General features: G+C 33.5%; 1 protein-coding gene across 3 annotated transcripts in view; it reads left to right on the plus strand.

Annotated features, from left to right (window-relative positions):
• STAG1 (STAG1 cohesin complex component) overlaps positions 1–27,469 on the plus strand; it is a 328,953-nt gene that overhangs the window by 263,295 nt on the left and 38,189 nt on the right. For all 3 annotated transcript variants that reach the window (XM_081071693.1, XM_081071694.1, XM_081071695.1), the window contains 6 exons: positions 1,932–2,024; positions 2,132–2,221; positions 2,386–2,589; positions 3,570–3,640; positions 4,731–4,818; positions 24,814–24,894. In XM_081071693.1, the coding sequence (XP_080927819.1) occupies positions 1,932–2,024; positions 2,132–2,221; positions 2,386–2,589; positions 3,570–3,640; positions 4,731–4,818; positions 24,814–24,894 (627 nt within the window). The remainder of the gene's footprint in view (positions 1–1,931; positions 2,025–2,131; positions 2,222–2,385; positions 2,590–3,569; positions 3,641–4,730; positions 4,819–24,813; positions 24,895–27,469) is intronic.

Genomic DNA, 27,469 nt, shown 5'->3' on the forward strand with positions numbered 1-27,469 from the left:
CACAAAAAAAGATGTAAGATACACAGATAACTATAGCAGAATGGCTGACATAAATTTAACCATATCAAAAATTGCATTAAATATGAATACAGGTATAGGAAATAATCCAAAAAAATGGAGATTGAGAAAACTATGGACTGGGTATGAAATGAAATGATACTAAGGAATTATTGTTTCATTTTGTTGGAGATTGTTTTATTAAGCTTTCCTCTGTCAGAAACATAGTCTTAAATATTTATGGGTGAAATGATACATGAAGTATTTGCCTTAAAATGCTTCAGAAGAAAAAAAAAACATTAGGGGAACTGATAAAACAATAACGACAGTATGAGTGTTTTTGAAATTTTCCAAAATAAAATTTAAAAAATGTGTATCGTCCCAACTTGGACTGAGAGCCCCTTCAAGCTAATTTCTTGTCCTTTTGACATGTCTTATCATTTTGGGGAGCACTTTCTTGCTTTCTTAAAAGCAAGATACTCAGGTTCACTTTCTGTCTTTACTGTTTATATTACCTAGTGCTATGTAAAAAATTACTTCAAAACTTAGAGGCTTAAAACAATAAGCCTTCATTATCTCATAGTTTTTGTGGGTCAGAAACTTGGGAATGGCTTAGCTGTTATTTTGGCTTAGAGTCTTTCATAGGGTTGCAGTTAAGATGTTAGTCAGGACTTTAGCCTCTGAAGGCTTGTTAATTTGCTATGTCTATAATGGCTCACTCACATGACTGATAATTTGGTGTTGATTGTTGGTAGGAGGCCTTCGATCTTCTTACCATGTGACCACTTTATAAATGTGAACCTCAATGTTTGAGAATATGTGCAAGAAGTAACAGGGGCTCGTATCTGATTCTTTTTGCTGGGGCTTTATTGTTTTTCAACCTCTTACACATGCAAAATAATCACTTTGGAATGATGTACCACTATTGTGTTTAGTTCTGTACAAAGCAAAGGCACTAGATATAAAGTAGAATATATGTCTAGAAAGGTATTCAGGATATTGAGAAGTCTCGAAATTCATTTGACAATATATGAAAGGTCTAAAGATACTGATTTTGGGGAAATAGCTGTCTTTGATTATGTGATTATTAGGTCAGGCACTTATTTCATCCTCATCTTATTCTCCCTTGGATCATTCGCTTTGAGGGAAGCCAACAGCAATGTCACAAGTACATAAACAGCTCTAATACTGGAGTATTTCTGTTCTGTGAAACCAACATTATGATGGTAAATTCCTTCAAGATAATAACAAAATGTGGAATGCTTTGGGGAAATGATTATCTTAACTGAACTTGAATGTTAATATTTTACTTTTGGAACCACCTATGGTTTAACTAGTTGAATTCAGGCTAAAATGATGGGTATCATCAACTTGAACTTGTTCAGTGACCACAGGCTGTATATATCCCTCTGTCTTGATTATTGCCTAACAGATTTATGAGTTTAAGTTACAAGGAGAACCAAATATGACTGAGTCTAGCCATATTGTTAGTATATGCTATAAAAATAAGTGGAAATTTATTAACTGCTTAACGGTATTAAAAAAAGCATTAGTTTCTAAGTATTTTTAGAGAAGTGTTTAACATATGAGAGATCACTGTTAACATTGAGACTAAAACACTAGAAAAATTATTTTTCCATTGGTTCTAATATTTTTATATTCATAACTAGTTTTATAGAAATGTTTATTTTTTCTTTTAATCTAAACAAGTAATAAAACTTTATTCTTAAATAAGTAGCTATTTAATAAAGTAGTATATATTAACTAGAAATTTGCATGAGGCTAGATGTTTTTATTTTAGTAATTAGTTTGTTATGCTCCTCTTAAAATTCTGTTACATAACCTGCCAGGACTTCATTATTCCATGTAATATTCTAGATTTATAAATTAGTATATGACACTCTTATTCTTTGCCCATTTAAATTTATTTCTAGGTGCTAACTGCCAAAGAAAGGAAAACTCAAATTGATGATAGAAACAAATTGACTGAGCATTTTATTATCACACTTCCTATGTTGCTATCAAAGGTACAGTTTCATTTATATTTTTTGTGATAATATATCTCTGAACTTGCTTATTACACTATACCATTTAAGTAATTACTTTTTTTTCCCCTTTGCTTCTCCTCCTCTAGTATTCTGCAGATGCAGAGAAGGTAGCAAACTTGCTACAAATTCCACAGTATTTTGATCTAGAAATTTATAGCACAGGTAGAATGGAAAAGGTAAGACACTATGAAATCGAAATTCTGCTATTATAGTCATATTTATTAATTGGATTATTTTAATTTTATGTGGTTATATACGCTTATTTTGTTATTTGACAGATGCTTATTTTTATTTTTTGTTTTAAATCTCAATAGCATAGTTTTTCTTTTTTCCTCCTCAGCATCTGGATGCTTTGTTAAAACAGATTAAGTTTGTTGTGGAGAAACACGTAGAATCAGATGTTCTAGAAGCCTGCAGTAAAACCTATAGTATATTATGCAGTGAAGAATATACCATCCAGAACAGAGTTGACATCGCTCGAAGCCAGCTGATTGATGAGTTTGTAGATCGATTCAATCATTCTGTGGAAGATCTGTTGCAAGAGGTCTGTTTAAAGTTAATGTGTACAGATAATAATTCTGGCTAACAATTATGCAAGGTAGCTGAGTGTGTAAATTATTTCCATTTTAAAATAAAATTTAGTAGAATTCTCTACCCCATTTAGAACTTAGCATGATTGTTGCAATTGTTCACTTTATTTTTCTTTTTTAGAAAATCTGTTTTATAAAAGTGAGATTTTTTTTTTCTTTCTCTTAAGAAAAATCTTTTTAAGGACTGGCTTTTCTTAAATCATTTTTCATTTTCTATTCCTGGAAACTACTTTGCTTTTAATAGTACTAAATGATTATGATGTGCTAATGAGTAGAACATAAAAGTTAAGTGTGTGTTTATCAGGAATGACTGATTACCCATGGTGTGCCCAAGATAGCAGCAAACATCTCCAACTGGTAATTTTTATAATTATTTGTGATTTCACGCCTCCTTTTCTCTCCCTCCAATCTGTATAAGGCAACCTGGAACCCTCAGTTTTCTGTGCTCTGACCAAAGGCTGATAGGATTTTGTTTTTAATGCATGTAACCAAATGTTCTCTACGTTTAAATTTAATTTTAACTTTCCAAAAACATTTTTTCAACCATTTTTTATTTTCATTGTGATTTTGAAGCTACAGAAGTAACTGACAGCCAGTAAAACGTTTGAAATAACTCTTAAGTCTTTAAAGTACACCCTTTCACTCAATAATTTCAAGAAATTTATCCTAAAATATTCATTAGAAAAGTGTATAAAGACATGTTTATGACATTGTTTAAAATGCAAAAATTGGTTATCCTTGGTGTTGGAATATAGGTATTTTTGATTTTTTTGGTTTTTTGCTTTCTATTTTATTATTTACCAACAGTGAATTTGTACTGTTTATATAATAGAAAAGAATTTTTCTTCAGGCAGTAAGTATTAATAGACTTTCAAGTGAATTTGAGAATGAGTAAAGTTATAGTAATGAGGTGATGTCTACTTTTTATTTATAGGGAGAAGAAGCTGATGATGATGATATTTACAATGTTCTTTCTACATTGAAGCGGTTAACTTCTTTTCACAAGTGCGTGGTTTTATTTAAAGTAGATTTGGTGAATAACAAATACTAGCCAACATAAAACAGATTGGTTGTCTTTTAATGTTTAGCATCCACATAACAATGGGAAATTTTAGAGAAATGTTGAGATATACTGTATTGTTTTTTCTTTATTCAGATTTTTCTCAGATAAATTATGGGGTTATATTATAATTTGGTTACTTAAGAAGGAAGATTTATCATTCAGTGTAATGAATCCACACTGTAAAGGTTTGAGTTAATCAGTATTTTTAACAAATTTGATGAGCTTATTTCATAAGCTTGAGTTTCATAGGTATAATTTTCAATTGATAGCTTTTAAAAATCTTACTAAATAAGAAAGAGTGTTTGGGGAAAATACCATGAAGGTTGTTATTTCTGAGCTTTTATTCCTGAATTGTTCTTGTTTATTTATGTAGACAGAATAGTTGGATTTGAATAAGGAAAAAAGGCTCATTCAATGAAATAAATGTAATTTTCAGGTTGTAATTTGTATGTCCCTTTATTAATGAGTTTGTAAATCAATTCAGCATTATCGTTTTGAAGTCTTCAGCCCATTTAAATAGCTACACTAAAGTTATTGAGCATTGCCACATTTTCTTTACCCTGGTTTTGTCAAATCTCTTTTTCAAAAATACACGTGTTTGTATTTTGAAATTGTGAATGGATTTTAAAATATATTGGTTTAAGGTATTTTTAAAAAGAAAGAAAGTTTACCCATGTGGAATGTAAGCTTAGGTGGACCATGTGGTAATAACCTTCACTTAAATATGTGAAATTTTATTGTTATTGATTTCTCTCAATGAATTCCTAATATCAGCTGGAGCTCTCTCCCTACCCCTCCTATTCTCCCTCTCTTGTTTACCCCTTTCTTCCCTTCCTTCCTTCCTTCCTTCCTTCCTTCCTTCCTTCCTTCCTTCCTTCCTTCCTTCCTTCCTTCCTTCCTTCCTAAGAGCCCTCAAACATTTTTATTATAGATTTTTTTCAATTCTACAGTTCTTTCAGTCACTAAAAGTAAGCTCAAATTTAAGTTTTCTTGTACTCTAGAATAAAATTAATGCATTTTTGTTTATTTTAGTGCTCATGACCTTACAAAATGGGATCTGTTTGGTAATTGCTACAGATTATTGAAGACTGGAATTGAACATGGAGCTATGCCAGAACAGGTAGGAGTTTATTAATATTCCTTCTATGTCGTTTTAGAAAGCTAAGCTTTTCTGTCACCACACAGGATTATCAAAAGCCTTTCATAGAAAGTAATTGATAATTCTTTAATATAGCCACCTCCTTTGAGAATTGTTGCCATAGTGATAGAATGCTATCAATACATGTATTGTATATCTTCAGGTTTGAGTAGGAAAAAAATGGAGAACCGTTGCTATGATGTTCTCAAATTTTTAATATTAAGGTGAACATTACTACTCTTCTAGGGAAAATATCAATACTTACTATAGTAGCCGTTTCAAAACTTGATTAATTCAATATAATGAAAATTTCTGATCATGACTGTATTTCAGGCACTGTTCTAGGTATTGATAATAGTAAGTCTTAGGTGTGGCTTAGTTTTTCTTATAGAACCATAGTTAAATTGGTTTGGGAACTTCTAGCAGATTGTAGAACTTTTTGCATTCATATGTAAATTGGAGAGGAAAGGGCAGGATTCAACAAACTTTCTCTAGTCTGGAAGAGACTTAGAATAGCCAACATAATTCTACGTAAGAATTGTCATTATTTAATTGTTAATTAACAGTTGTTATTGTAATTAATTTTAATTGTTACAATTAATTTTATTGTTAATCATTACAATTATTGTTAATAACAATAACAACCTGTTGTTAATGAAGAGTTATTTTGTGCACTGCAGACATTCATTTATGTTAACCAAAATACCAACCCCATAGTTAGGTACAGGTACTGTTTAGGGGTGAGATCTCATCTATTCTCACTTGGTAATATGGAATGCTTAGATGATACTTCAATATGCTAAACCAATAAGAATTTCAATAGAAGTAACAATTATAATTTTATATTAGAAGTTAATCACAGAAACAGTGCTGAGTTATTGCTATGATTAATTTTTTAAGTTGCCTAACACTGTTCATGCTTTTTATCCCTTCTTTATGTAACAGCTACTCTTAATAATAAATGTCCCTGATTATGTTAGGTATTTTTATTGTAGTTTGTGGAAAGAGGCTTAATATTTGATCCGATTGTTTTTCTTCATTTATTACTGACTCTTCAACTTCCATCCTCTCTTCATCTCAAACTTTTTAATAGCATAAATACAATTCAGTGATATTCTCAAGCTATGATTCAAAGTTGAAAGGGAGTGATAAAGTTAAGATATTCCTTTTTTGGTTTTCTCATTTTCCTCAAGAAGAGAATAAGTGTAACACAACTCTGTTTCATTTACAGGTTATCACTGTGTCTAAATTTATTTTTTAATTCATTACACTGTCATTTATTGTCTTAGAACTGACTTGTAAAAGTCTCACACTGTTGTCTTCTATGGTTATTTCGATTTTCTATTAGTTTTCACTGCATATGTATTATTTGCCCTATTTTATTTTAATTTCTTTAAATAAGAGAATGTATTTATGTGACATTTACTTTTGTTAACTTCTTAAACACATATTCTTAAACTTGAATCGTGTGAGTTTAAGTTCATCACTATTAGATTATACTCTTCTTTATTTTAGCAATTAGAAATTGTTCAGCATTCAGCATCTCTTAGAAACATCTCTTTAGATACCCAGTATTGAAAATCCAAAGCTATATTCAACCAATTCTTCATAGAACCATGCAAGCTCATATTTTAGATTCCAACTCTGTACTTTCAATAAGAATCCAGAGAAAACATCCTTTTGGAGAAAGGATATCAATGAACTACCAAAATGTTTGCTATTATTAACCCTCAGTTGTACTTAACATTTTGAAGATACCTTAAAATTTACTGTCTAGCTATTTTGGGGAAATGTATTGTCCATATGCTTGACTGTTTTGTGTGTTCAACTAGAATTTTCCCAGTCCCACTATTCAGGGTTAACTGAATTTTCTTTTTCTTCTTCCATGCCTGTACTGTTTTAACTATTATAGTAATAGCTTCAGAATATGTAAGACCAAAATTTAAAAGAATTTATCTATTCTTATGATAACTTTTTAAGTGAAATTATAGAGAAGTTATAATTAAAAATGAATTTTATCTCCTTCACCTGATTCATCAATTGTCAGTAGTTTTTCACAATTGCACACTTACATGCTTTCTCTCCCTCTCCGTCTCCCTCACCTTCTCCCTCTTCCTCTATTTATCTGTATGTTTATATATTAATATAAGTTTAAATCCTCTCTATATTTATATATTTATCATTGTAAAACATATATTAATAATATGTATTACAACAATTTTCCTCTTTCTCTTCATCTGGACTGGTTTCTTTGTCTTTTTTTATCTGGCGTTTGTCTTTCATAGCGTTAACATTGGGAAGAGTACACACCACTTATTTTATGAAAGATTCTTGATTTAGTTTTGTCTGCTCTACGTGTTTAGATTTAGATTATACATTCTGGGCAAAAATTCTACTTAAATGATAATTCTGTCATCAGTGTGTCACATCAGGAAGTATATAATGTCAATTTATTTACTATTGGTGATATTAACTTAGATCACTTTAGTAAGGTGGGGTCTCTAAAGTTTCTGCTGTGTAGAGTTACCATTTTATTATTTTTTAATTATAAGTAATTTATGGGAAGATTTTTAAAAACTATATAAATAGTCCTGTTTCTTATCACATTTTGCTGTAATAATTTTAGCATTCATTTATGATTCTTGCCTGACTCATTTATTACTCTCATGGTCAAAAAATGGTAACCTAAATGGTTTATTTTCTATTTATTTGTTGGCATTCTGCTATAAGAAAGAACTTTTTCTTCTCCCAATTTATTCATTCATTTTTTACATTTTAAATTCATTTTTTAAAATCTATCACTGTGGACTCATGCAATCCTATTTTTTTCCTATCCACTGGTTAAAATTGATTACTATCGTTTACTTTGGTGCTCAAATTATTGCAGATTTAGCAAGAGGGAATTCCTTTCAAACCTGCACTTGTTTGCTTTACATATTTTTTTGAGCACTTCCGTCTTTTCTGGCACAAGAATATGTTCCAGTGTCTGTTGATGTCCTCCCCTATGCTAGTGAATTTTTAACCTCTGAAAAGCATTGAAAGTTATTACAATTCTATAACCAAAATTATTAACTTACAAAGAATCCATATTTCAAAATTTATTGTAGTATTACTTCATATGATTTTTTGTGAAGTAATGGCAATAAATATTTAAATTGTCCTTATTCAGTTTTGGGGCATTGTGCATATTTCTTGTTGATATACTTGAAAGTTTAAACCTTACCTTAGATAACATGTAAGAAAAATAAAATATTAAGCTTCTGCTTTAATAATATAGTTTCCAAAATTATCTGTTAATTCTAACAATTGAAAACTCATAAAGAAAATTTGTAAATTATTTTGGTAAAGATAGGCATACCTTATTTTATGGCATTCAACTTTATTGTACTTTGCATATATTGTGTGTGTGTGTTTAAAGTTTATTGGGGTGACAATTGTTAGTTACATTGTGTTTTTTACAAATTAAAGGTTTGTGGCACCTGAGTTAAGTCATTTTTTCAACAGCATTTACTCACTTTGTGTCTCTCACATTTTGATAATTCTCACAATGTTTCAAACTTTTTCATTATTATTGTATTTGTTATAGTGATCAGTGATCCTTGATGCTACTATTGTAATTGTTTTAGGGCACTACAAACTACACCCATGTAAGATGGAGAACTTAATAAATGTTGTGTATGTTCTGACTACTCCACTAACCTGTGGTTCCCCTGTCTCTCTTTCTCTCCTTGGACCTCCCTGTTACCTGGGACACAACAATATTGAAATTAGGCTAATAACCGTACAATGTCCTCTAAGGGTTGTAGTGAAAGGAAAAGTCACATGTCTCTTACTTAAAATCAAAATGATTAGAAATTCTGAAGCTTATTGAGGAAGGCATGTTGAAAGCTGAGATGGATGAAAGTTAGGCCTCTTGAGCCAAACAGTGAGCCAAGATGTGAATGCGAAGGAAAAGTTCTAGAAGGAAATTAAAAGTGCCACTCCAGGGAACATACTCATAAGAATGTGAAACATACTTATTGCTAATATGGAGGAAGTATTAATTGTCTGAATAGAAGACCAAACCAGCCGCATCATTCCCTTAAGCCAAAACCTAATCCAAAGCAAGACCTTACTTAACTGTAATTCTGTGAGGACTGAGAGAGATGAGGAAGCTGCAGAAGAAAAATTTGAAATATTAGAAGTTCGTTCATGAGGTTTAAGGAAAGAAGCTGTCTCCATAATATAAAAGTGCAAGGTGAAGCAGCCAGTGCTGATGTAGAAGCTGCAATCTTATCCAGAAGATCTAGCTAAGATAATTATGAAGGTGGCTACAAGTAAACAACAGATTTTCAATATAGATGAGACAGTCTTATATTGGAAGAAGATGCCATCTAGGACTTTCATAGCTAGAGAGAAGTCAATACCTGATTCAAAGCTTCAAAGGACTGGGTGATTTCTCTTTTTAGGGGCTAATGCAGCTGGTGACTTTTAAGTTGAAGCCAGCGGTCATTTACCGTTCTGAAAATCCTAGGGCCCTTAAGAATTATGCTATATCTACTCTGCCTGTGCTCTATACATGGAACAGCCTGGATAACAGAACATCTTTGTACAGCACAATTTACTGAATATTTTAAGCCCACTTTTGAGACCTACTGTTCAGAAAAAACGATTCCTTTCAAAATACCACTGTTCACTGACAATGCACCTGGTCACCCCAGAGCTCTGATGGAGATGTACAATGAGATTATTGTTGTTTTCATGCCCTATAACACAATGTCCATTCTATAGCCCGTAGATCAAGGAGTAGTTTTAACTTTCAAGTCTTATTTAAGAAATACGTTTCGTAAGGCTATAGCTGTCATAGAGAGGGATTTCTCTGATGGATGTGGGCAAAGTAAATTGAAAACCTTCTGGGAAGGATTCACCACTCTAGAGGCATTAAGACCATTTGTGATTCGTGGGAAGAGGTCAAATTCTAACAGGAGTTTGGGAGAAGTGGATTCCAACCCTCATTGGATAGGTTATGGCTTATTGTATAAATAATGGAGCCATGCTTTCTTTAGAAGCATGTTGATGGATTCATGCTTTTCTTAGAAGAGTACACATTTATTTCCTTGACTTGGCTTAGAAATTATTTCAATTACCCACTTCTAACTGTTCCTTGTGTGTGTCATAAAAACCTTTTGGGACATGCCACACACACACATACCAAATATACCACCTACGTAGTCATTATTGACCAAACATGTTATTTGAGTTTCAGGTCCTGAGGATATAGGTATATTAGAAGCAGTTCTTAATCTCAAAAGACTTTTGATTTTTTTTTAAATCTACCTCCTGAATATTTCTTCTCATTATCATTTTTCCAGCCCTGCCACCATTTATTTAGTTTAATCTCTCATTGTCTCTTGTGAATCACAGTAGCAGCTGTCTGTTTTGTCTTAACGACCTCAATTTCATTCTCTCTCCAATCTAGACTCTGTTTAAGTAATTTTTAACTATATGCATCAAGTAACATTATGGAGGTTTTGTTTGTTTTTTAAAACTGACGTACTCTCAAATACCGTTGTGAGAATAAATTGGTATAATCCTATTGAAAGGTTATTTGTCACTCTCCATCAAAATTAAAAGTGGACATACCCTTCATCTGAGCATTTGGAGTTCTGGGAATTTAGACTACAGATATTCTATGAATAATGGATATATATAGTTGGACATGTGCATGAATGTTCATTTTAGCATTATTTATAAAAATTTAAATGTCCATCAATAGAGGACTGGTTAGATATGGTAGGATACTTTTGATTCTGTGCAATGCTAAACAACTGTAAAAAATGATGTTGATGCTATTTATACTATAATATTCTATGTGAGAAGAAATTTAATGAAAAAGGAGCAAAATAGTATGTAAATTTAAAAGGATGATAAGATCTATATATACATATTTTTTTTAGTTGAGTAGTATTTCTGGGATGATAGATAAGAAACTGTTAACAGTGGTTTTCTTGGTTGAAAACTACAGATCTTTAGTGTGGTCAAGAAACTTAATTTGAATTGTACAGCATTATACTGTTGGATATTCTATTATGTATATCCATTGCTTTTTAAAATTAAAAGCCAGATGTTTAGTAATGAACAACTGGAAACTTTTAAAGCATGTGCCCTTTACAATAGCACCAAAAACATTCAATACTTAGGTGTAATTCTCACAAAATATTAGTAAAAACTGTAAAACACTAGTGAAAGAAATCATCTTAAGTGAAGATATATCATGTTCATGCACTTGGGGACTCAATATTGTTAAAATATCAATTCTCCCCCAAGTAATCTTAGATTTAATAGAATTCCATTTAAAATCCCAGCAGAATTTTTTGTAGAAAATGACAAATTGATTAAAATTTATATGGAAAGGCAAAAGAAATAAAATAACCAAAATAACTGGAAAAGAACAAAGTGAGATGCCTGATTTCAAACGGTAACTTAGTGTAGTGTTGAAGAAACGATAGATATATAGATCAAGGGAACAACATAGAGAATATAGTTGACCACATACATGGTCAGTTGGTTTTTGACAAAGGTGTCAAGGCAGTTCTTTGGAGAAAGGATAATTTTTTCAACAAATAGTACTGAAACAATTGGATATCCATATTCAAAAATGTGAATTTATATATATATATATATATACATATATATGTATACATATATACATATGTATACATATATATATATATACACATATATATATAAATATATATTAACTCAAATAGACTAAAGACATGAATGTAAAACCTGCAGCTATAAACATCTAGAAGAGCACATAGGAAAAAATCTTTGGAACCTTTAGTTAATCAAAGATTTCTTAGATACAATACCAAAAGCATTATCCATAAGAGAAAAAATTCAAACATTAAAATTAAGCACTTCTGCTCGTAAGAGACAGTGTTAAGAGAATTGAAAAGACAAGCCAATAAACTGGGAAATATCTGCAAGTTACATGTCTGATCTGCAACTTCTACCCAAAAATATGAAGATCTCTCAAAATTCAGTTTTTAGAAAAACAACCCAGTTTTTTAAAATGAACAAAAGTATTAAATAGCTACTTTATCAAAGAAGATGATGGCAAATAAGCACACGAAAAGAAACTTATTAGAGAAATTCAAATTAAAACCACCACGAGATACCACTACAAATCTTTTAGAAAGCTTTTGGAACTTCTATACATTGGGAATGCAAAATACTACAGTCATTTTGGAAAGCAGTTGGCAATTTCTTATAAAGTTAGATATACACTTACACATGACCCAGCAGTCCATCTCCTAAGTGTCTATAAAAGTGAAATGAAAAATTAAGTTCACATTAAAACTTATACCTGAATGTTTATAGAGGCTGTATGAATAATTGCCCAAAACTTCAAACAACTCAAATGTCCAACACCTGGTGAATGTATGAAAACAAATTATAGGCTAACATCTATACAGTAGAATACTACCTCAGTAATAAAATAGAAAGAACTACATGTACCAGTGTAGATGACTCTCACCTCAGTAGCATTATACAGTCAAAGAAGCCAGATGCACAGAGTTACATGTATAATTACATTATACGTTATGGAAAAGGTAAAACTGGAAGGGCAAAAAACATACCTCCGGGATAGGGTAGGTGCTGTGAGTACAAAAGGGCACGAGAATTTTAGAGATAACGGAACTGTTCTGTATCTTGATTGTTTTGGTGGTTGCGGGACTATACATTGTCAAAACTCACAGAATTGTATGCTGAAAACAGTAAATTATGCTTTATATATAAATTATGCCATAACCTTTTACAAATGAAAAAGGATAAGAATTAAAGAGTAATTGTTTCTCATACTTACTGAAAGCCATTTCAAAGCCTGACCAATGTATATTTTGAGGTTTGCGAAACCCCAGACCAAAACACAAGAACAAAAGAAAATATTTATCAAGAGGTGGAAATTTCAGAAGCAGGAACCACAGGAAAATTTGATACAATCTTTATTCTTGTACTTGAGCCCTCTGCCAAAGCTCAGCTACATAATGATTGCAAAAAAATATTTAAAATAAAATATAAAAAAATGTTGTTAAATTCTTTTTTTAACTGAGGTATTGACATACAACAAACATAATTTGATATTAGTATATATTGTGATCACTACAATAAGTCTAGTTAACATCTGTCACCATAGTTACAGAATTTTTTTTTTTCTTTTTTTTTTTTTAATTAATTTTATTGGGGTGACAATTGTTAGTAAATTTACATAGATTTCAGGTGTACAATTCTGTATTACATCGTCTATAAATCCCATTGTGTGTTCACCACCCAGAGTCAGTTCTCCTTCCATCACCATATATTTGATCCCCTTTACCCTCATCACCCACCCCCCACCCCCTTACCCTCTGGTAACCACTAAATTATTGTCTGTGTCTATGAGTTTTTGTTTCTCATTTGTTTGTCTTCTTCTTTTTGGTTTATATACCACATATCAGTGAAATCATAGGGTTCTCTGCTTTTTCTGTCTGACTTATTTCACTTAGCATTATTCTCTCGAGATCCATCCATGTTGTCACAAATGTTCCTATATCATCTTTCCTTAACGCCGAATACTATTCCATTGTGTATATGTACCACAACTTCTTTATCCATTCATCTATCGAAGGACATTTTGGTTGTTTCCATGTCTTGGCCACCATAAACAAAGCTGCAATGAACATTGGAGTACACGTGTCTCTATAGAGAAATGCTTTTATATTTTTGGGGTAGATACCCAGGAGAGCGATTGCTGGGTCATATGGTAATTCTATTCGTAATTTCTTGAGGAACCTCCACACTGCCTTCCATAGCGGCTGCACCAGTCTGCATTCCCACCAACAGTGTAGGAGAGTTCCTTTTTCTCCACAGCCTCTCCAACACTTGTTACTATTTGTTTTGTTGATGAAAGCCATTCTGACTGGGGTGAGGTGATATCTCATTGTGGTTTTCATTTGCATTTCTCTGATGATTAGCGATGTTGAGCATTTTTTCATATGTCTATTTGCCATTTGTATATCCTCTTTGGAGAAATGTCTCTTCAGGTCCTCTGTCCATTTTTCAATTGGGTTGTTTGTTTTTTTGTTGTTGAGTTTCATGAGTTCCTTGTATATTTTGGATATTAGCCCCTTATCAGAGGAACTGTTTGCGAAAATCTTCTCCCATTCAGTTGGTTGCCTCATTATTTTGTCAATAGTTTCTTTTGCTGTGCAGAAGCTTTTCAGTTTCATATAATCCCATTTGTTTATTTTAGTTTTTACTTCCATTGCCTTTGGAGTCAAATTCATAAAATGCTCTTTGAACCCAAGGTCCATAAGTTTAGTACCTATGTTTTCTTCAATGCAGTTTATTGTGTCAGGTCTTATGCTTAAGTCTTTGATCCATTTTGAATTAATTTTGGTACATGGTGACAGATAGCAGTCCAGTTTCATTCTTTTGCACGTAGCTATCCAATTCTGCCAGCACCATTTATTGAAGAGGCTGTCTTTCGTCCATTGTATGTTTTTAGCTTCTTTGTCAAAAATTATCTGTCCATATTTATGTGGTTTTATTTCTGGGTTCTCAATTCTATTCCATTGGTCTATGTGTCTGTTTTTCCGCCAATACCAAGCTGTTTTGATTATTGTAGCCCTGTAGTACAAGGAAAAATCAGGGAGTGTGATACCTCCAGTATTGTTCTTTTTTTTTAATATTGCTTTGGCTATTCGGGGTCTTTTGTGGTTCCAAACAAATCTGATGATTTTTTGTTCTATTTCTTTAAAAAATGCCATTGGGATTTTAATGGGGATTGCATTAAATCTGTATATGGCTTTGGGTAATATGGCCATTTTAACTATGTTGATTCTTCCAATCCATGAGCACGGAATGTCTTTCCATTTCTTTGTGTCTTCTTCAATTTCTTTCAAAAATGTCTTATAGTTTTCAGCATATAAATCATTCACATCCTTGGTTAAGTTTATTCCTAGGTATTTTATTCTTTTTGCTGCAATTGCAAAAGGAATTGTTTTTTCTATCTCTTTTTCTGAGATTTCATTGTTGGTATATAGGAAAGCAATGGACTTTTGTACGTTGATTTTGTAGCCAGCAACTTTACTGTATTCATTGATTGTTTCTAATAGCTTTTTGGTGGAGTCTTTAGAGTTTTCTATATATAGCATCATGTCATCTGCAAAGAGTGACAATTTAACTTCTTCATTCCCAATTTGGATGCCTTTTATTTCTTTCTCTTGCCTGATAGCTCTGGCGAGGACTTCCAACACTATGTTGAAAAGCAGAGGTGATAGGGGACAACCTTGTCGTGTTCCTGAACGTAGAGCAAAGGGCTTCAGCTTTTCACCATTAATTATGAGATTAGCTGAGGGCTTGTCGTATATGGCCTTTATTATGTTGAGGTATTTTCCTTCTATACCAATTTTAGTAAGTGTTTTAATCATAAATGGATGTTGTATCTTATCAAATGCTTTTTCTGCATCAATTGATAGAATCATATGATTTTTGTCCTTTATTTTGTTTATGTGATGTATCACATTGATGGATTTGCGAATGTTGAACCATCCTTGTGCCCCGGGGATGAACCCCACTTGGTCGTGATGAATAATCTTTTTAATGCATTGTTGTATTCGATTTGCTAGAATTTTGTTTAGGATTTTAGCATCTGTATTCATCAGAGATATAGGTCTGTAGTTTTCTTTTTTTGTGTTGTCCTTACCAGGTTTTGGTATCAGGGTAATGTTGGCCTCATAAAATGAGTTAGGGAGTACTGACTCTTCTTCAATTTTTTGGAAGAGTTTGAGCAGGATTGGTATTAGATCCTCTTTGAAGGTTTGGTAGAATTCACTGGTGAAGCCATCTGGTCCAGGACTTTTGCTTTTGGGAAGGTTTTTGATGACTGATTCAATTTCGTTACTGGTGATCGGCCTGTTAAGATTTTCCAGTTCTTCATGATTCAGCCTTGGAAGGCTATATGTTTCTAAGAACTTGTCCATTTCTTCTAAGTTATTAAATTTGGTGGCATATAGTCCTTCATAGTATTCTTGGATAATCCTTTGTATTTCTGTGGTGTCCGTGATAACTTCCCCTTTTTCATTTCTGATTTTGTTAATTAGTGTCTTCTCTCTTTTTATCTTAGTGAGTCTAGCCAAGGGTTTGTCGATTTTGTTAATCTTTTCAAAGAACCAGCTTTTTGTCACATTAATTTTTTCTATTGTCTTTTTGTTCTCTATTTCATTTAGTTCTGCTCTGATTTTTGTTATTTCCTTTCTTCTGCTGACCTTGGGTTTCGCTTGTTCTTCTTTTTCTAGTTTTTTAAGGTGTAACATGAGATTATTTATTTGGGATTTTTCTTGTTTCTTGAGATAGGCCTGTAATGATATAAATTTCCCTCTTAAAACTGCTTTCAAGGCATCCCAAAAATTTTGGTAGGATGTATTTTCATTGTCATTTGTTTCTATGTATCTTTTGAGCTCTCCTCTAATTTCTTCTTTGACCCAGTCGTTCTTTAAAAGTATGTTGTTTAATCTCCATGTATTTGTGTTTTTTCCTGCTTTCTTTTTGCAGTTGATATCCAATTTCAAAGCTTTGTGATCAGAGAATATGCTTGGTATGATTTCAATCTTCTTAAATTTGCTGAGGCTGATTTTGTGTCCCAATATATGGTCTATCCTTGAGAATGTTCCATGTACACTAGAAAAGAATGTATAGTCTGATGTTTTAGGATGAAGTGCTCTATATATGTCAATTATGTCCAATTCATCTAATGTGTCATTTAGGGCTGCGATTTCGTTATTTATCTTCTGTTTGGATGATCTATCCATAGCTGTCAATGATGTATTTAAGTCCCCTAGTATAATTGTGTTTTGGTCAATTTCTCCCTTTAGTTCTGTTAGTAGTTGCTTGGTATATTTCGGTGCTCCCTGATTGGGGGCATAAATATTGATGACTGTTATGTCTTCTTGTTGTATAGTCCCCTTTACCATTATGAAATGTCCATCTTTGTCTCTTGTTATCTTTTTCACCCTGAAGTCTGTTTCATCGGAAATAATTATGGCTATGCCTGATTTTCTCTGGGTACCATTTGCTTGGAGTGTCAATTTCCACCCTTTCACTTTGAGTCTATGCTTGTCCTTGTAGCTGAGATGTGTCTCTTGTTGGCAGCATATGGTTGGGTTTAGTTTTTTGATCCAATCTGCTACTCTGTGTCTCTTTATTGGTGAGTTCAGTCCATTTACATTTAGGGTGATATGTGAGGATTTCCTGTCATTCTGTCTTTAGTTTTCTGGTAAGGCTGTGTCTCCATTGTTTCTTTGCCTTTTGTTGTTGTCTGTTATTTCTGTGTGGTGGTATTCTATGATGTTTCCCTCTGTTTCTTCTTTTATTACAGTATATATTTCAGATTTGGATGTTTTTTGAGTGGTTACCCTTGAGTTTATGTAAAAGAAAGTTTGATATTTAGAGTATTCCAGTTTCTTCAGTACGCTTACTTTCTCTATTCCCATATTCCAGTTCAGGCCTTTACGCTCCCCCTTTTTATGTTTCGGTTGCCACAAGTTGTCCCTGTTGATGGTGGTCTGATAGCCTCCTTTAGTATTTCTTGTAGTGCAGGTCGTGTATTAGAAAATTCCCTCAGCTTCTGGATGTCTGGAAAGGTCTTTATTCCTCCTTCATATCTAAAGGAGATCTTTGCTGGATATATTATTCTTGGCTCATGATTTCTCTCTTTCAATAGTTTGAATATTTGGTTCCATTCCCTCCTAGCTTGTAGAGTTTCTGCTGAAAAATCTGATGATAATCTAATGGGCTTTCCTTTGTAAGTTACCGTCTTCTTTTCCCTGGCTGCCTTGAGGATTCTTTCTTTGTCATTGATTTTAGACAGCTTCAATACAATGTGCCTTGGTGAAGGCCTGTTGGGATTGAGGTAATTAGGTGTTCTATTTGCTTCTTGGATTCGAGGATCCAGTTCTGTCCACAAGTTTGGGAAGTTCTCATCGACGATTTGTTTGAATATATTCTCTGTTCCCTTCCCTCTTTCTTCTCCTTCTGGTATGCCCATTATTCTTATATTGCTCTTTCTGATGGAGTCAGAAAGTTCTTGTAGAGTTCTTTCATTTCTTTTAAGTCTCAAGTCTCTTTCTTCTTCCCTCTGTGTAAATTCCAGGTTCCTATCTTCGATGTCACTGATTCTTTCCTCCATCTGGTCAACTCTACTACCTAAGCTGGATATTTTATTGTTAATTTCTTCTATTGAGTTCTTAATCTCCAGAAATTCTATTTGGTTCTTTTTCAAGATTTCAATCTCTTTTGTAAAATGCTCATGGTGTTCTTTGATTGTGTTTCTGAGTTCATTAAACTGCCTTTCTGTGTTTTCTTGCATCTCGTTCAGTTTTTTCAGAATCGCGATCTTGAATTCTCTGTCATTTAAATCACAAAGGTCCATATCTCTAAGTTCCTTTTCTGGAGACTTTTCACTTTCTTTCTGAGCTATCTTGTTGCCTTGGTTATTCATGGCAATCACTGATTTACTATTTCTCTTCCTAGACATCTACAGGAGTGTCTTCTGCAACAGGTTGATAGGTATGCGAAGAGCTTTTGGAGTTCCAAAGCTCTTTCTGCACCAGATTCAGAGCCCGTTTGTTTCAGCAGTTCTGTTTACTCCTGCAGGGATCCGCCCAGATAGGTGGGGCCAGGGGCGGGGTGAGTTGTGAGAGGTGGCCCAGAGCAATGGCGGCGACCACCACCACAGCCAGTCCTGCTTCCACAGCTCCCTCCCCTTTGCCGGAACTAGTTGAGCTGCGAATCTGTGTCTGTGGTCCACAGTTCTCAGAGCAGCAAATATTCTGTCCTTTGATCCGACACTGCTACTTTATCGCTTCTAGCACCGGGCAGGTGGGGGCGGGGCGAGCTTTGGGAGGGTAGGGAGGGGGTGGCTGGTCTCCGTGCCTAAGGCTTCCGTTCTCCGCTCGGCAGTGAGAGCTTAAACCACCGATTTCAGCCCTCTTCCCTCAGTCTTTGCTCCGAGGTCTGCCGTGAGCGAGCGTTGGGTTCAGCGGTTTTGTATGCTGCCCCCTCAGCCCTGTGGGCCGTAAGCGGAGCCCTAGCAGTCCGAGTCCTTCCCTCTCCCGCAGTGGCGGTAGTTCCGGGAGCAGCGGGCTCCGAGCACTGAGCTAGGTCTGTGTCCTGCGCCCGCGCGGCTCCGTCTCCGCACTTCTCCTCTCCCTCCTCCCCCGCTCGCGCGATTCACCCACCTGGAGGTGAATTCAGTAGTCGGCCTCTTCGTCTTGCCTGTCTGCTGTGCAAGGAGTCCTTTGTGGAGTTATTGTTGTCCGATTCGTTGTAAATTCCAGGGGAGCGTTACAGAGGCTCACCTCACGCCGCCATTTTTCTCCGTAGATCAGAATTTTTTTTTTTTTTCTTGTGATAGAACTTTTAAGATCTCTCTCAGCAACTTTAATATGCATCACAGTATTATTAACTAAGCCGCCAGGATGCTGTACATTACAACCCCATGACTTACTTATTTTATAACTGGAAGTTTGTAACTTTTGGCTCCTATCACCCATTCCAACCACCCCTTACCTCTTGCCTCTGGCAATTACTGTTTTTTATATCTATGATCATCGCTGAATTTTTTTTTCCAGATTCCACATATAAGTGAGATCATACTTTGTCTTTCTCTGTCTGACTTATTTCACTCAGTATAATGCCCTCAAGGTCCATCCATGTTATCACAAATGGCAAGATTTCCTTCTTTTTATGATTGAATAATATTCCATTGTATATGTACCTGGGGTGCCAAAAAATGTATACAGGTGGACACTTTGGTCAGCGTTGCTCAAGCAGTAGCTTGCTGTAATCAGAAGTGTCTGGTCACTGATGGTAAACACTTTGAGCACCTCTTGTAATTGTAGAAGTCAGATGTAATTTGTATTCATCTTTTGTTATTGGTATATATTGAGTATTACAATTTTAATATAGCTTTCCTTTCTTAAAATGTGTATACATTTTGTTGGCACCCTCTGTATATACCATAGTTTCATCCATTCATTTGTCGGTGGACACTTAAGTTGTTTCTATATCTTGGTTATTATAAATTACACTGCAGTAAACATGGGCATGCATATGTATCTTTTCGAGGTAGTATTTTAGGTTTCTTTGAATAAATACCCAGAAGTTAATTGCTGGATCATACTGTACTTCTGTTTTTAATTTTTTTTTTTGAGGGCCTCCATACTATTTTTCTATAGCTCCACCAATTTACAGGCATACCTCAGAGATATTGAGGATTTGGTTCCAGACCACCACAATAAAACAAGTTGTAAGTAATCTTTTTGCTGGTGGAGGGTCTTTACCTCATAATCACCTCTGAGAAACTTATACAAAACTTTGTGGAATACAGTTTGAATATTCCTAGTATATAGTTCCATAGACATGTAGAAGGACAGGAAGTATTTGTAGTGATTAGAATACATAATATCACCAAAATTAGATAATTCTTCAACATTGCCTTTTTCCATATCTTAATTTCACATTGATTACTGTTAATTTGTATATCACTTTTCTAGTAATTTAACAATTCAGGTTTTTTCAAATTCAATATAAAATTTTTAAATACTCTCTTTTCCTTCCACACAAACCACTTTACCGATGTACTTTATATTATAAATTAGATATTATCAAAAGGTGTCTCAGGGCCAGCAGGCGTATCATATTGAGCATCTTCTAAGTATATATAGTAAAGTGATTTCTGCAGCATTAATGTTCATAACTTCATAGTATTTTGGTATTATTGTTTCTGGCATTCTGACATGAATCAATCATATAATTATGGTTAATAAAACCCTGACATCATCTCATTAGTGTTGCATCAAAAGCAGCACAGCTCATCCCTCTAACTCTGATGAGTTATTTTCTGTGCTGAGTAGGCACATTAGAAATACCATTTGCTTAAGTGATCTGAAACCTGAATTTTTTAAAATAAAACCAGCTAAAACTCTCAATTCCTATAGCATTTCATTTACTGATTTCTCTTTTGATTTATTCTCTCTCTATATAGTCCTCCTTATGGTTTTTAGTTTATTAAGTAGGGAAGGTAATAGAAACACTATAATAAAGGAATATCATTATTAGATATGCTTTATTTCATCATGTATTAAAACAAAAATGTAGTAAGAGATCTATCTAAAATGAAGTTCTTTTGTATTATGATTCTTAATTTTATTTTCCTGAATTCCATTATTTGTCTCTGAAAAATAAGGACAAACATTTCACAAGACAGGAATTTGATGCCAATAATGGTAATTAAGAAAATATAAATTAATACCATGTTAAGATACTACTTACACGTAATAAAATCGCCAAATTTAAAACATCTGATCATATCAAGTGTTGGTGAAAGCATGGAGCCACAGAAACTGTCAAAGAGTGCTAGGCACTGTGGACAACAGTTTTGCACTGTCTACTATAAAGTTAAAACATACGCATGCTATGTGACCCACCAATCCTATTCCTAGAGCAGTGATACTCAAAGTATGGCCTAGGGACCGGACCACTGGGAGTTTCCAGGACAGGTCCATGAGGTCACACTGTTTTCATAACAAGAGGAAGATGTTACTTTCTTTTTTTAATGCTTGTTCTCGCACAAGTGTACCTTGGAGTACTAGTGTCATATCAAAGAATATCCACATTTATCTACAAAGGCTATTATATTAAAAATATACTTTTTTTCCAGCTCATCTGTGACTAAGTTTTCTTCATATACTTCAACCAAAACAGCATATTGTAACAGAATGCAGAAGCAGAAATGAAACTCCAGTTTTCTATCAAGCCATATATTAGATTTACAAAAATGTAAAACTACCATTCTTTGTACTGAATTTTTTTGTTTAGAAAATTTAGATTTTTTTCATAAATACTATTATATAAAGTTTTTTAAATGACTTAAGTATTTTAAACATCTATTAGTTTTAATTTCTAACATGGTAATATTGATATATAACTCACATAAACAAAAACCTTTTGGGGTCCATAGTAATTTTTAAGAATGTAAGGAGGTCCTGAGAACTAAAAACTTCAAGAATCTGCACACTGATGCACCAGGAGCTGTATATAAAAATGTCCATTGAGGGGCAGCTGGATGGCTCAGTTGGTTGGAGCACGAGCTCTGAACAGCAGGGTTGCCGGATCGATTCCCGCATGGGTCAGTGAGCTGCACCGTCCACAACTAGATTGAAGACAGAGAGCTGCCACTGAGCTTCCAGAGGGGCGGCCAGATGGCTCGGTTGGAGCGCAAGCTCTCAGCAACAAGGTTGCCGGTTCAATTTCTGCATAGGATGGTGGGCTGCGCCTTCCGTAGCTAGATTGAAAGACAACCACTTGGAGCTGATGGGCCCTGGAAAAACACACTGTTTTCCAATATTCCCCAATAAAATTTTTTTAAAAAAGAATGTTCATCGCAGCATTTTTCATAATGCCCTAAAACTAGAAGCATTGTAAAAGTTCATTTAACAATAAAATGAATAAGTACGATATCCTAAATATTATACAGGACCAAAAATAATGAACTACCCTGTTTCCCTGAAAATAAGACCAAGCCGGACAGTCAGCTCTAATGCGTCTTTTGGAGCAAAAATTAATATAAGACCCGGTATGATATGATATATGATATACCCGGTCTTATAGTAAAATAAGACCGAATCTTATATTGATTTTTGCTCCAAAAGACACATTAGAGCTGATTGTCCAACTCGGTCTTACTTTCCGGGAAACACAGTATAGCTACATGTAACAACATGTATAAAGTTTTAACATGAATGTTCAAATGAAAAGTTAGATTCAAATTAATGCCTATTGTGTGGTTCTATTTATATGGTGTTCATAACTAGGCATAATAAACTTAGTATTTAGGGAGGGAGACTTAGATTCTTAAAATTTACTGACTGCCTGATAAATCAAAATAACTGTTACCCTTAGAGGAAAGAGATTATAGTTGACCCTTAAACAATGTAGGGGTCAGGGGTGCCTGCACACACACACACACACACACACCTCCCACACTCAAAAATCCGAATATGACTTAAATTGGCCCTCTATCTTCAGATTCCCAACCACAGAGGGAAAATACTGTTTTCCCAAACTCATAGGTAACAGAACAAATTGATGGTTGCCAGATGGGAAGGGGGTTGAGGGAAATGGGTGAAACAGATGAAGGGATTAAGAAGTACAAATTGGCAGTTATACAAAAACAGTCACAGGGATGTAAAGTACAGCATAGGGAATATAATGATAATATTGTAATATTACAATAACATTGTAATAATTATGATGTCAGACTTATCAGGGTAATCACTGTGTTATAAATGTCTAATAACTATGTTTTACACCTGTAGCTAATATAGTATTTTATATCACCTGTAACTGAAATTTAAAAAAAAAAAAACTGTTTTCTATCCGTGATTGGTTGAACCCTTAGATGCAAAACCCAGAGATGTGGTGGGTCAGCTGTATTTATTGAAAAAATTCACATGTAAGTGGATCCTGCAGGTCAAGACTGTTCTATCAGGGTCAATCGTATATTGGGAAAAGGTGCTGGCAATGTTCTGTTTCTTGATCTGGGTGGTGGTTACATAGGTATTTTTCTTCATATTAATTAAGTTTTACAAGGTATGAGCAAAAAATATGGTAAATGTTTTAAAAAAATTATTACAGCAAAACACACATTGCTATTGATCCCCCTCAAAATACTACCCCTTGCTTCAAACACAATTTTCCCATCATTCTTGCCACTTTCTGAAGCAGTTCTGGAAGTCCTCTTTCATGAGTGTCTTTAGTTGCACTGTTATGGCTGCCTCGATGTCCTGAATTGCTTCAAAACATTTACCTTTCATGGTCATTTTGACTTTGGGGAAAAGCCAGAAGTTGCATGGTACCAGAATCCGGTGAATAAGGTGGATGAGGACACACCTTAATGTTTTTATTTGATAGAAATTGCCGTACCAGAAGCGATGTGTGACATGGAGCCTTTCCGTTTTGATCACAAAATACAGTGAATGCTGCTGCTGAGTGCCATCCAATGGAAAGGCAGGGATCTTCAATACGGGAAGCAGCGCGTGGAACCTTAGTAACAGAAGTGTGACAAGTTTCAGCTTGTTTGGTGCAGTCAGTCGTTTATGAGCTACAGTTGAGAGAAGGTGTGTTTTAAAGCATGCAGTAAAATCATCCTCCATCATGACAACACTTCGTGTCACACATCGCTTCTGGTACAGCAATTTCTGTCAAATAAAAACGTTATAGTATGTCCTCATCCACCTTATTCACTAGATATGGAACCGTGTGACTTTTTGCTCTTCCCCAAAGTCAAAATGATTCGCAATGTCAAGGCATCCATGACAGCACAACTAAAGACACTCTGAAAGAACACTTGCAGAACTGCTTCAGAAAGTGTCAAGAACAATGGGATAAGTGTCTTTTAAGTGAGGGGGGAGTATTATGAGGGGGATCAATGGCAATGTGTCTTAATGTAATTTCTGTTTATTTAAATATTCACCGTGTTATTTGGTCATACCTCGTATATAAGTTTTATGCATATTTCCGTTATTTCACACTTAAATGCTTTAAAATAAATAATTATTCAGTTATAAAATTTGGATAAATTTTTTTGTTTCAGATATAGTTCCTTTTAAAAGTCTAATTAAGCAAAGTATTCATGACAGTACATTTTTGTTTAAATCAGCGTTGTTTGGGTCCATATTTATCAGGATATGTTTTATCTTTATTCTCTAGAATGATATGTTGGTTTGTCTTATTTTTGACCAAATATTATTTTATATATTTTCCTTAATTCTACAAAAATTTGTACTCTAAACCTTATTGTAAGATAAAAAGTATGATAAATATTGTTTTATTAATACTGTGCAAATATAAATTATGTCTCATTTGTTTGTATTGTTTTATTTGATACAGATAGTCGTACAGGCACTGCAGTGTTCCCATTACTCGATTCTTTGGCAGTTGGTGAAAATTACTGATGGTTCTCCTTCCAAAGTAAGTAAGAGTTTCTGTAGGCAGAAGGGTTATTACTAAAATAAAATAACCTTACTTAATTTATATATAATAATTTATTATTATCAGTTATAATAAATTAAAGTATATAATAATTATTGATATCAATCCTTGCTTTATCCTTTGAGTAAGTATATTTTACCTTTTTGGAAGATAACCAGTCTTCAAGCAATAGATATATAGTTGTATATAACACAGTTAAAATTTTAATAAGAAATAACTATAGTAGAAACCACAAGAGCTCTTATAGGTGACATGCCATAAAAAAACGAATAATATTGAAAGACAATAGTATGTAGCTTTCAGTTCTAGCATTACAGCATCTTGGAGCCCAAACTAAACAATACTCTTGTTAAAAACAACTTAAATTTGTGGATAAATTTTTTTTTAAATTTTGATCCGTGCATGACCATGCAAAACGAAAAGGAAAATATAAATCAGAGATGAAGTGAAACTAGGATCCAAGAGAATCAGCAGAGCTCTGAAGCCTACTTAACCTTTTCTAATCTAGACAAAGCCCAAGGCCCTTCCAAGGTGCAATATCTGTCTAATAGGTACCACATCTCCCTGATAAATTTGGGATCCTAAAGAGCTACTCCCAGCACAAGGGTAAATTAGAAATAAATCTACACCAGCTCCATTCATGGAAAAATACAAGGAAAACGGCCTGTCTTAAAGTTTGTCATTGATTAAAGGGGAGAAAACAGGTCTCCCACAAAAGTTTATCACTCTGAGTTGGCTTTCACATAGGTTTCAATCCCAAAGTCATACTACTTCAGTGGCCCATTAAAAAATCAAAAATGAGATTTTGATTTAAAATGTTCTGTATCCCTAAGTACCTAACAGAATCAAGTGTACATCCTTTTTGAAGAAACTTGCCTCAAAGAATTTGCCACAAATAAAATTTTAAGAAAAAAGCTCATAATAAAAAAAAATGACTCAAAAAGAAACAAACCATGAATACAGCCATGAAGAGAATCAGACCCAAAAAATTTTGTATACATTGAAATTGTCTGATACAAATATAAAATAAATGTTTCACAAAATATTTGATGCTTGAACATATGAGTAAAGAGCAAATACTTAATAAAGAACCAAATGAAAATACTACGATGTTTACACATCCCCATCTTAAAACAGAACCTGTTCTGGTAAAGAAGGTTAATATAATTCCATAGAGAACCAATAATTTGATATGGAGCATTCTTTACTCAGAGAAAGAATTTTTTCTTTTTATCCTTTCTGATTAATAATTTGAGGATTTCTCTGCCTTTGAAAGGTAATTGGAATGTTTGTTTTTAATTAGAAGGATGGTGATATATTATTTAGCCCTTGTTTGTTTGTTTTTAATTTTAGTGACAATGTCAGTCTTGAAAAGCAGAAATTGAGGTTAACCTTTTCTTAGTAACAAAAGCCATTTTAAAACTGCATTACAATTTGACATTGCCTGTATTTGTGAAGTAGAAACTTCACATTGGTAGCAGCCAGGTTTAAGGAATTCAGTTAATAAAAACTCTTAAGTTCAAAATATAAACAATAAATATACAACAAACACGGAAAAAAAAAAACTGCATTACAGTTTCATGTTTTTCGAAATGTTCTTTAATATGGTAAAACTGAAGGAGATTGAATATATGTAAATTAAAATTTGATAACAGGAGTTTATTATATATTACACAATGAACTTATTCTGATTCTTTCATCTGGTTGATTTTTGAATTTTTTTTTCCCCCACTGACATCATTTTGGTTTTCTGAGTTATTTGTTTTTTGGCTGAAAGTTGATAATAGTGTTTTAGTAAATTTGGAATATATACTTACCTAAAAATTTAACATACTTAATGGTTAATTCCTCCATTAAATTAAATTAAATTTTGTTCTTTTATATCTGCATTCCATAATTGGAGTGATAATCTCTACTAGTGAACCCATGTCTTCAAATATTTTCTGTTTTTTAATCCCATTACAGGAGAATTATTTTTAGATTCTTTGCCTTTCTGTTTAATTTTGGACTGGCACATTCTTCTAATAAAAGAAAGCTTTGTTTTTGTCATTAATCATAATACAGATTTTGCGATTTTCATTGCCACAGTGGCTATGCAGATTTTGTGGCCATTAGTAATTTTCTTTATGCCAGAAAAAATGCTGCAGCATCTTTTTAGGTGCTTTACTCAGTTGATTTCTATTTCTAGTTTTTTTGTGCATTTGTATCATATGTGAAATTTTCCTTAGGTGTCTCTCAAGTTATTTCTTCTCACTTTGAAGTTGTTGGTAATTTTGTTATTCAAAATATATTTAGTTGTCATTGTATTCAGTTGTGTCTATAGTTTTAAAGCGGGTCTGTAATTGTGATCTTAGAAGGCATGAATCTTCAAGATACTTGCAAACTTTAAAAGTTAATTTCTCATTGCTAATATTTCTCCTTTTAAAACAATTATTTTAATGACTCTTACTATATATAATTATTAGATTAGGAATTGCCAAGCTTTCTAATCCCTTATTTGATGTAGAATATCTTAGAAAATTTAAGAGCCATATACATAAGATTTGTACATATA

This window comes from Rhinolophus hipposideros (genome assembly GCF_964194185.1).
Source record: "Rhinolophus hipposideros genome assembly, chromosome: 14".
NCBI classification, from domain to species: Eukaryota; Metazoa; Chordata; class Mammalia; order Chiroptera; family Rhinolophidae; genus Rhinolophus; species Rhinolophus hipposideros.